This window comes from Juglans regia, chromosome 11 (assembly GCF_001411555.2).
Source record: "Juglans regia cultivar Chandler chromosome 11, Walnut 2.0, whole genome shotgun sequence".
Lineage (NCBI taxonomy): Eukaryota > Viridiplantae > Streptophyta > Magnoliopsida > Fagales > Juglandaceae > Juglans > Juglans regia.
In genome coordinates this window covers 36,026,972-36,037,548 of record NC_049911.1, presented here as the reverse complement: position 1 = coordinate 36,037,548, position 10,577 = coordinate 36,026,972, and the positions used below count along the sequence as shown (strand labels likewise).

At 35.1% G+C, this 10,577-nt stretch overlaps 2 protein-coding genes across 2 annotated transcripts; both read right to left on the bottom strand.

Annotated features, from left to right (window-relative positions):
• Window positions 1-458: 458 nt before the first annotated feature.
• On the bottom strand, window positions 459-3,550 carry LOC108992199 (ER membrane protein complex subunit 7 homolog). The gene is made up of 7 exons (XM_018966671.2): window positions 3,242-3,550; window positions 2,982-3,019; window positions 2,145-2,253; window positions 1,440-1,503; window positions 1,233-1,349; window positions 1,043-1,151; window positions 459-841 (listed from the first exon to the last, which is right to left on the bottom strand). Exons 1-7 carry the CDS (start codon window positions 3,322-3,324, stop codon window positions 747-749), a joined length of 615 nt encoding a protein of 204 aa, XP_018822216.1. The 5' UTR covers window positions 3,325-3,550; the 3' UTR covers window positions 459-746.
• Window positions 3,551-4,919: 1,369 nt separating this feature from the next.
• LOC108992250 (uncharacterized vacuolar membrane protein YML018C) lies at window positions 4,920-9,919 on the bottom strand. Its single transcript, XM_018966748.2, has 8 exons — window positions 9,386-9,919; window positions 8,478-8,879; window positions 7,175-7,392; window positions 6,487-6,557; window positions 6,290-6,391; window positions 5,882-5,999; window positions 5,658-5,793; window positions 4,920-5,266 (listed from the first exon to the last, which is right to left on the bottom strand). The coding sequence occupies exons 1-8, from the start codon at window positions 9,464-9,466 to the stop codon at window positions 5,204-5,206; spliced, it is 1,191 nt and encodes a 396-aa protein (XP_018822293.1). The 5' UTR covers window positions 9,467-9,919; the 3' UTR covers window positions 4,920-5,203.
• Window positions 9,920-10,577: the final 658 nt, after the last annotated feature.

The following is a 10,577-nucleotide window of genomic DNA, read 5'->3' as shown; positions in this document are numbered from 1 at the left end:
GAAGTGGATTTCAGCTGCATTCTTGCACCATTTTCTCTCATTTCTTTTGAATTTTATTAGAGTACGTTTTCGTAGTATTGATATTGTTGATGGATTGGGTTAATCTAAATGGTTGATTTCCCCTGAACCGATCGTAATAAGACCTCGGATACTTCCTTGGTACCACTAGGTGCCAGTGCCAGGCTGCCAACCCTATTATTTGGGTAGGACAGCGTGCTAATGGAGCCATATCACTAACAGATATCAGAAGCCTCTATCGGTGTCGTTCTCTTGATTGATAATCACATTTCAGAATTGGGAAAACCAATCCTATCCTTTTAGAAGCCCAACAGCAAAAATGCAAATATAAAACTCGAGCTTCAAATCAATATCAGCTAAATACAATTACGGATTGCAATATCGACTGAATGATACTCTGATGCACAGGATCTTGTGATTTCGAGTGGAGGCATTTTGAGTTTTCTAAAGGAGTGTGCCACTAACACAGACACCCTTTCAAAATAGTTCCCACCTATTTTCAAGCAAGCATAATGGAGAGAGAAGTTAAGAATATTGTGGACGGTTGTCAACATCACAAACGCAATCACTAGGACCGGGCCAGCATATGTTTTTAAGGTCCTCACCAAGGCAACACCAATACCTTCCAGAGGTGCCAACAAAAAGAGGTACAATCTGAGAGCATAAATTCCGATTAATGTTTTGAACACGAAAGGACAGGGGGTTCACAGTTTTTCATCCTTAACTCCTCAACTCCTGGCAGCACCACCAGGTAACAAGCTAGCCAAGGAGGGAACCCCTTGACTCCTCATTTCTTCTTGGGCTCGCCTCATTTCCTCAGGATCTGCCACCAAAACACAACAAATAGATACTGTCAGTAAGAGAACTGGAACCATACAACAAACGCTAGTAGCCTTGAGGGTTCTCATGAAACATTGGGCTTTTCTATTCTGCCTGAGCCTAGCCAACCCAGGTAAATCTACAAAAAGTCAGAGCCTCAAGATCAGGGGTTCAACATAAAACGTTATGAACAAGAGTACTTTACCCATGTTCTCCATTAATTTGGGCATTAGAAACATGACTACCAGCATAAATCCCATCATCAGACCCATTGGGCTTTTCACAACAGACATAAGGGAAAAGGGTTCTCTAATCTGTAAAAGCAGAAAACACGATGAGTCAAGGTTTTTAACAGATTAAGAAGAAGAAATAGTCAAATTTAAGTTGAAACAAACCTCGTAATATTGTTCCTCTCTCAGCGGCTCTAAAACTAACTCACTCAAACCCCTCCTATTCTCTGTCAGTGTGGCCTGAACCTTGCCCGGATTTCTGGCACTGACATCAACTCGGACCTAAATGCATTTAAGAGAAATCAATAATGAGAAATCTTATTGGTCATTATAATAAAATAATGATAGGAAATAGTAGATTGTGAGTCCCACCGGGGAAAAGAAATAGCCTATTGCATCTACTTCAATTAGATGAGTTCCTGCTGGCACGTTATCGCTATAAGCATGCATATTAAGGAATCACAGAGAGTACTAAAGTATGATTCACCAGTCTTCCTATCAAAAGAGTAAAATAACAAGGGCATTTAAATAAATAAATAAAAAAGCGGAGATCTACATTTTGAAATTATATATATAAAAAAATCCTAACTCAAAAGGAAATACTTAAATATTTTATGCATACATACATATACATATATATATATATATATATAACTTCAGCTTTATTTGTGATCAAAACAGGGTGCTACCCAAGTGAACAGGAAGTACACTGGCTATACACCGAACCAGAAAATGCAGAGTACAAAACTCCTAGAAACTAGAAATAGAAAAAAAAAATTTGAGCAATCATCCAATGATATTAGGTTCTAAATAAAAGATTCTTGAGTACTGTCACTGTCTTCTCACAATTTTCAAAAGTCCAGTCACTTCTTTCCCTCCATGGGCACCACATCAAACAAGATGTGGTCATTTTCCATAACAATGAAGATGAATTTTTCTACGACAACAACATAGAAAAAATAGGAATGGGTTTGCAGGAGAGGAATTTTGCAATGTATAAACAGACAATGCCAAAGTGTCCTGAATCAAGTTTAACAGAATAACATGTGTCAAGGTGGAAAAGGAAAAAAAGGATACAACGAGAAATATCCATCAGGTCGCAGTAAAGTAACCCTTTGGCCACCATTAAGTACAACTTTGATATTTGATAATTTTCCAGGAAGAACAAGACCTTGTGCACCCATACCTGCCAAATTAATTTAAAAATAATACAGGTTAATCCTTAAAAAGGGTGAAAAGGGTGGGAAAGGGAAGAACATAAAGAAGCATTGTAAAGGGGAAATTATGCAAAGAAACCATAACATTTCAGGGCATTGTTTGAAGACCAAAAAAATCAACATAGAGGTCCAAAATCTAAATTTAAACGAAATATAATATCTGAGTGTTGAAATTGTAACATCTGTGATGGAAGAGTTGCCATTGATGACATGTGCTTGCCGAAACCATCCAGGCAGGCAGAATTGGCCCAACTAAATTTCACCTCACACAGACGCAGACGGGCCAAACTTCTTCTTGATGAGAAACTTATACTATAAGCATCTTCGGTAAGAATTGAACCAAAATCTACCAATAACAGAGAGGTTCCAAGCGCTCTTCTCACCATCTAAATCAACTTAATAAAGAGATTCTGCTTGTAGCTAAACTTCACCGCACGAGGAAATAATGAGTAATAACAGATCGACAAGCAACTAGTAGTACATTCGATTGATGTTCAAATATTGCGATAACACGGGTTCTATTTAACTCGCGTTTTTCAATGTCCTGATTCAGTACCAACCAGTTCAATTAACTCAAAATTACAGGACATACTAGTCAAATAATAAAGACGAAAACTAGTTCCGATTTTCGACGCTGCAGTTAAATCAAAAAGGAAAAGAGAATGGAAATGTATATGGAACATGGAAAAGAACATACTTCGAATCTTCACCCGACCGTTAACGGTGTAACCTTCACTGTTAATAACCAAAAAATAATAATAATTAAATTAAGGGGCAAAGAAACTAAAGTCGAGGTCCTAAAAAATTATTTTTTTCCTCCACTTTTTGTGAGAAATCCTCCATAATCAATAAAACGTTTATTATATATAAACATATATATAAGCTTTCTTTCCTTTCTAAGAAACCAAAAAAGAATAAAATTTACCGGAAAAGAGGAACGTAGATTAGAAAACCTACCCGGGTGAGATTGCGAGAGACGAGGAAAGAGATGAGATGCATAAATGTACCAAAAGCACGAGAATAACCGGTTGGGATCTCATGGTCACTGCACAAAGAGAAAAGATTCTGGGGAAGACCTCGGGCGTCGGAGAATCGAGAGTACGAGGAAGCTACAAGGGACCCTTGCTCGTGTTCTCGGATTCAATGCAGCGTCACCGAGCGACCTTATTGTTTTCTTTTGGTACCGGAATCACTGCGACTGTGTAAAATTAGTTTTGGATCGAGAGAACTATCTCATTTCATTATTATATTAAGGGTAATGTTTGAGAGAAGTTACTATCATTGCGACTATATAAAATTAGTTTTGAATCGTGAGAATTATCTCATTTCATTATTATATTAAGAGTAATGTTAGAGAAAAATCACTATAACAGTATATATTTTACACTTATTATATAACTGTTTTTAGTTAATTATTTCCAACACTTTTTTGAGAAAATGTATGGTATCATGTATGTAAAATAAATGCTCCTCCTAATAATGATTTCTATCTATATTTATAATGTTAGAAAGAAGAGAGAAGCCACTATAATAATGTACATTTTACACTCACTGCGTGACTGATTTTTGTTGATTGTTTTCAACACTCATTTGAGAAGATGTATGATCTACATAATATCACATCATGTATGCAAAATGAATATTCCCAATAATAACTTCTATCTATATTTATTCTTATATTAAATATAAACTTCACATTTTTACACATTTCTATCCTCATATTTCATATTTTAAATTCTAATTTTTATATAAAATATAATAAATAATTTAATCTTTTTTAATATTAAAATAATATTAATATTAAAAAATATTTTAATAATATTTTATTTAATTTTTAACTTTTATCTCAATTCATCTCATCTTAATTTTAAGAACGATACTACAGCTCCTGCTGGAATTATAGTATATATTTTTATATTTTTTTATGTATTTTTTTTAAGTAATTTTTTATATAGATTTTTTTAATATTTTTAAAAAATAAAATAAATCTAGAAGATCATTAAAAATACTTTCTTAATTAAAATATAAAAAAATTATTAAAAAATTACTTAAATTACGAAGTTTATTTTGTGATTAAAAAAATTTTTTTAATAATATTCTGAATATTTTTTTATTTTTTAAAAATATTTAAAATTATTAAAAAAATTTATATAAAAAATAATTGAAAAAAAAACATAAAAAAACACTGGGAGCTCTGACATTATTATAATTTTAAATCAATCAAATCGAACACCGTATACATGTCGTCCGGCCCACTTGGGCCGTTGATCAATGAGTCAAATAGCGTAATATATTGGATTTACGGAGTGCATAATGGTAAATCCAGGTCAATTTTATAAATCTCCGGGTGACGTGAGTGTGACATGATGGATTAAAACGACTTGTCGTCTAGCTTTGAGCAACACATGGTGGGAGTGGCTCTCCATAAAAATACCAATGCAATTGGTGGATGGGTCACTATCCACTTAAAAGGTTTCATATCATGAGGTGAGGATTATGATTATCATCAACCTTTGGCTACTAATGCCAAATCTATAATCTTTTTAATCTTTCAGATCAAGATTCTGTCCATATCAAAATGTTTTTAAAAAAAAAATAGTACTGAAAATATTCATGAGAAACGCCAATAAAAAGAATGGAAGAAGACTTTCATTTCTCTAAAAAAGACAACTTTATTATTAACCTTGGGGCTCAACACTCAAACCTCACACAAAGACAAACCTTCATTTACACTATCAATAGACTATGCTACAATTACATTCATCATCTTCCTCTTTCCGATATGCCAACGAAAGGATGCATATACCCCAGAGGAACTTTGGACTCAATAATTCATGAATATGGCATCCAATCAAAACAATGGAGAGAGAATGGCCCCGAGAAAGAATTGGGATCAAGCTACAAGAATATCACAAAATGCTACAATCCCAATTTCCTTGAGACCCAATCTGAAAGGTTAGCTATTAGAAAACCAGCAAATACCTGCAATAAACCACCAAAGGAAAGCAACATAAGAGATATCAGACTTCAAACACAGCTGGCCACATAAATTCGAGTCAATAAATGGTAACAGCAGCTAGTTCTGTAGTACAAAGATCCGCTCATAATTAACAAACAATAGAACCGAAAATATAAATGTTTGAGACCCTAAGTTTCCTTTTTCCCAAAAAAAGAACCAGAAAAGAATAGAAAAGAAAGCTATCAGATCACATCCATAAGAGAAATGTAAACAGTGCCCTACCACTCAACAACACCACTTTCCACCTAATTCACACCAATAATAAATAGCTTCAATAAACTTCAAACAAATTGATTTATCAAGACACAACAGATGATAATTTTTACAACAAACTCAGAAAATTTCAAAGATTACCTGAACTGAGCCAAGAATGTAAACTGCTGAATAGTGACGACCATGGATTACCATGTCAGCCAACATAGCAAGAGGGATGGTGAGTGACATGCCCAAGGTGGCAACCAGTGGAGTCGTCCATACAACACAGAGTGCCCTATGCAGAAACGAGATATTGTAGCTTAAAGAGAACGAAAAAAAGTGAGCTCCAGATCACTAATTCATAAGCAGTAGCTTTTACATACCAAAAGTAGTCAGAGAGGACACTTCCAATAAGACCATTGGCAAGCACGACTTCATCCATCTTAGCAGAATGAGGGATTGTGAACTTGGGTTCAATTCCCAAGGCTGTCAATGGCCAAACTGAAAGAAAAGAAATTCAAAAGAATAGATATTTACTAATAGGCAGTATTCTACATGGATCTCCACATGAAAGACACCACAGAAAAGACAAATAAGAAATCTAGCACACCTTATAAACACGAAAAAATTATCATTATTGTAATTATCAAAAAAAATTATCATTATTGCCAATTTTTCAGAAGGTGGAGCTCCCCAACAATTTAACTCTTAAAAGGAGAGATGGGCAAATAAAGAACCTTATAAACAATTTTGAAGGCTAATTAATAATAAAATCTGATCAAGACTCTTACCAAGCCACCATAGTGCTACAAGTGTAAATAATCCTATATAGCCAAACAACTTCTGCACATCAACCCTTTCTCCTTCTTCACCAGCAAATTTTTTAAGAAGCACTACAGCATTGATGGTAAATAGAACGTTACATAATTTTTTGTCAGTATAAATTTGGAATAAATACTAAAACTAAGTACCAAACACAATTCTGAACCTGTAAATAAACCATATGACATAGCTGAGAGAAGGCCAAAAAGATCACCAACAAGAGAACGTTTCCCATTGCTGAAAACAAATATCAACTGTCAACATGCAGAACATGCATTACAAAGAGCAAGCTGATAGGGTCTGTATGTACATGCAATGATACATGCATAAAGACCTACATAATATTCAGTTATATACTTAGTTGCTTGGGATATTGTGTCTCAAATTCTTCAACTAGAATGAGAGAATCTTTAGGGCACAGCAACTGAGCTCCACCAAAAGTTTTGCACGAACAAAAGGGAGCTATAGAAAAATAGAGATTACCCATTGAATTTCATATTATACAAAAGGGGTACAGCCTATCTTTCAACAAACAACAATAAGCAAAGCTGTATTTTGGAACTTGGCCAAGCTTACTCTTTAACCCCTACCACCCACCCCAACACGTAAGCAAAGAATGAGAAAGTTTAACCCACCAGCAAAACATGCAGCTTCCCTAGACTAACAATAGGCCTTGACATCTCTGCATTTATTTTGACAACATATTATACCATAATCACAATTCTAACAGTTTATTGTCCATCAGCCAGCCAGCATCAATAAAGCCCTTTATCCCTTTTACTATTGAAATAAGCATTAAATACAATGCAAGGAAAGATTGGATATGATGCAACGATAAAGGAGTGACGATTTACGCAGAAGCATTCATCTGTGAGTCATCTTTAGCCCAGGTTTTTCCCATAGTTGTCATGACAACACCAGCCATGCTGACAAAGACCGCAACTACTTTTGCAAGGTTTAAAGAATCTTGGCCCAGAAAAACACCAATGAAAAGAGTAAAAAGTCCTGAAGTAGATGATAATACTGTTGTACTTGCAACACTTGTATGTGCCAGTGCAGCATTTGATAGATACTGCAAACAAACAAAAAAAACATCAACAAAAAGTATTTTTGGGCTTTCCAGACTAAATTTAAATCCTCAATAGCATTATGAAATCAAAGAAAATTTCTCCATGAAAAAACTGTTACTAATTATGCATGCTTAAAAATTTGCAACAGCAAAGTTAATGAACAAAAATATCTCAACCAGTAACAGAAGAATATACACTCTACTGGAGTAAAATCTGCAAACATATAAGCATTTGGACGTATTCCAAGTTCCTCTTCCCCTCCCTCCCCCCCTGCCCGCGTTTTTTTACAGTCCAGTAGTAGGTACGGGTAAACTCAGAGGCACTCACCTCCTTGTCAGACATAGATGCACAAGGCAAGGGTGCCTGATTTGGGTAAAGGCCATGGTGCACATATTTTGGACTAAACAATCCCTACCTAAACTCTTCACCTTGAGAACCTTATGAAACAGCATACAGTTTTTTTCACAACTATGAAACAACAAGCATTACGAAACAATCAAAACACAGTTTCCAGTTGAATCAATATGCTGTTCGCACCTAACAGCCAATGCATAGAAAAATACACACAACATTACACAACATTATAGAACTGCCAAAATCACCAGACTAGTTCACACGGGGGAGCATGCACCATGTGCAGTTATGAAAAAACTCTCCTCCAACACACAAGCACAAGTACAAAAGCTGAATAAGACATGCAACAATTGAGGACCGATGAATACTAGAACTAATTCTATAAAGAAAAATGTAATAGTACCAGTTGCGTTACAGGGCAGAAGGATAGACTTGAACCATTCTATACACCATGTGAAAAGAAGCTATGTACCCAAATTAGTGATATTTGAGAAGCTTTAGGTGTATTAAGAGGACTGACTGGCTGTAGTACAAGCACACTTCTTAAGAGGTACAATACACTATAGATACAGAGAAAAAATCTTTTTTTTTTTTTTTTTGTTCTTACAAACCGATTGCAAATATTTACCTACAAGTGCAATTGGATCTAGGATAAGAAGATTCATTATGAGTCATTCCACAAAACAAGATGAAGAATATAATTTTGAAAAAACCAGCCAAGGAAGTGGCTTACCTCAGTTACAAACCAGATTGGAGCAATGTAAAATCCATAAGTTGCAATTTCTTTGGTTGTAAGCTCCCTATCTCGTTTCAGTATGTGTGCATCATCTTTGTGTTTAGCAACCAATGGACTTGCTTCCGCATGAGGTGAAAGGTCTGCTTCACTATCTTTTCTAGTCAAAGTCCCCTGAAGTTCCAGTTCAAAGTCTTTCTGGCCTCCAATGTATTTTAGAGTAGAACTAAGACCAGAAGAAAAATCATTCAGGCTTTCTGCATTTCTACCGCTTTTAGAAGAGCAACGTTTTAGGATATTACACAACCAATCCTTTAGGAATGATATTGGGAGGTAGACTACCATAAGAGAAGCTCCGAGATATGTTATTGCGAATGGCTGCTTATAATCTGTAAATATGCCCTGCAAATAAGATATCAATCAGCTGAAACCTGGCTCAAGAAGATAGCTCAGTCGCTAGCATGTGCAGTGTCATATCAATATGTACAGAGCTAAGCATTATGCCAGACATTTTGAGAGATAAAAATAAATAGACTTACAATTACCCATTAATGCCTACGCAAACACTTGATGAAACAAGAAACACCACCTTATATAAGACCCTTGAAAATTGCCAAAAGCAATACGATGCTGAGAATCAAATATTTAAAACTTCAACCTATAAGAGGGTCGGTAGGTCTGCAGGAAGCATATTACGTTCAAACAGTTCCAGGGACGATTTCCAAGCGAATGAGTTACAAATAATCCATCAAACACAAACATAAGGAACCTATAAATGCATTATCATGAACGGAATTACACCCGAGTTCGACTAAATATAGAAGAGATAAAAAGGAGAAAATCAGAGTTCATATATATATATATATATAGAGAGAGAGAGAGAGAGAGAGAGAGAGAGAGAAGCTGACCTGGGTGACTTCTGCAGAGGAGACCCAAATAACAACAACAGCCGCTATCAGGAACAATCCGGCTCTGTATCTCCAACTCATTGCGAATCAAACAAGACCCGGATACGGAATCGACAGAAATTGCCAGAGATCTGCGTGGCGGTGGTCCTCTCAGATCCTTAAACCTGCCTTTGTTGCGTCACCGATCACCAACATGTAAAAATAAGATCTTCAGAGAGAGAGAGAGAGAGAGAGAGGGTAATTGGGTCGGGTGTTGTTGGAATGTTGGAGGGGATTCTTTGCAAACAGAAAAAACCAAAGAAACAGGGAGTAAAGGAAAGAGAATGAAACGGAAGTGTTAATGCCTCTATGCGCGTCTCGAATTATTCCCTTGCAGTAGTTAACTATAATTCTCACCAGTTGCCTCCTCAAATTCTAGTTTATTTTCGTGTCTCTTCCTTCTCTCCCTCGATCTATAGAATCAGAAGCAGAAAGAAAACAAGAACACCGATATGCTCTTTACGTGAGATCTCAACCTTCGAGTTGTAATGTTGCCCATCACTCACCTTTCCTTTCTAAATTAGAAACTATATTCACGTCATATACTCTACTCACGATACGAATTATTTTTCATTAAATTTCCATTAACATTCCATTTAATTAGCATATAAGTTTTACTACAAATAAATCGATTTTTTTAATATAACACTTATAATATAATTTATTATAATTTAAAACACTAATTATATTTTAATATAACTGAGATGAAAATTTTCATATCAACCGTGTATTAGATGTGTAAAAAATAAAATTTATAAATAGTTTTTTTCAAATTTCATCGTTAACCATCGCGAGTGTAATAGCATAGAAAAACTAATAGATTTTAATTATTAGAACCGATCATTCATTTCGTGGTTTATAATAGAATTGTCACATCTTCTAATCCGGACCACTTATTCTCTTACATGATACATATGTGTTGCTTGAAAAAAAAAAAACTGAACAGCTTTGTTCTTAACTTATAAATCATGTCCATTCTAAGAGTACATCGAGATAGATTTCGAATATTTCATGAGCCTTATGCGTTGATTGAATAATCCACCAACTATAGTGGAAAATGTATCCAGTTCACTTTACGTCAGTATGTAAGACATTTGGTCCCGTTTGACTGTTAAAATGAACTCAGACCATATGACATAGTTTAGTACGGATG

Bases quoted from the DNA above. Each gene is read 5' to 3' on its own strand.
- LOC108992199 (XM_018966671.2), bottom strand. From the start codon at position 3,324: ATGAGATCCCAACCGGTTATTCTCGTGCTTTTGGTACATTTATGCATC. The intron at 1,350-1,439 runs GTGGGACTCACA...AAATGCATTTAG, and splicing joins TAGGCTATTTCTTTTCCCCG to GTCCGAGTTGATGTCAGTGC. The intron at 842-1,042 runs GTAAAGTACTCT...TTTTGGTGGCAG, and splicing joins CAAATTAATGGAGAACATGG to ATCCTGAGGAAATGAGGCGA.
- LOC108992250 (XM_018966748.2), bottom strand. From the start codon at position 9,466: ATGAGTTGGAGATACAGAGCCGGATTGTTCCTGATAGCGGCTGTTGTT. The intron at 8,880-9,385 runs GTCAGCTTCTCT...TCTTATTTGCAG, and splicing joins CCTCTGCAGAAGTCACCCAG to GGCATATTTACAGATTATAA. The intron at 5,267-5,657 runs GTAATCTTTGAA...GGTTTATTGCAG, and splicing joins ACATTCTTGGCTCAGTTCAG to GTATTTGCTGGTTTTCTAAT.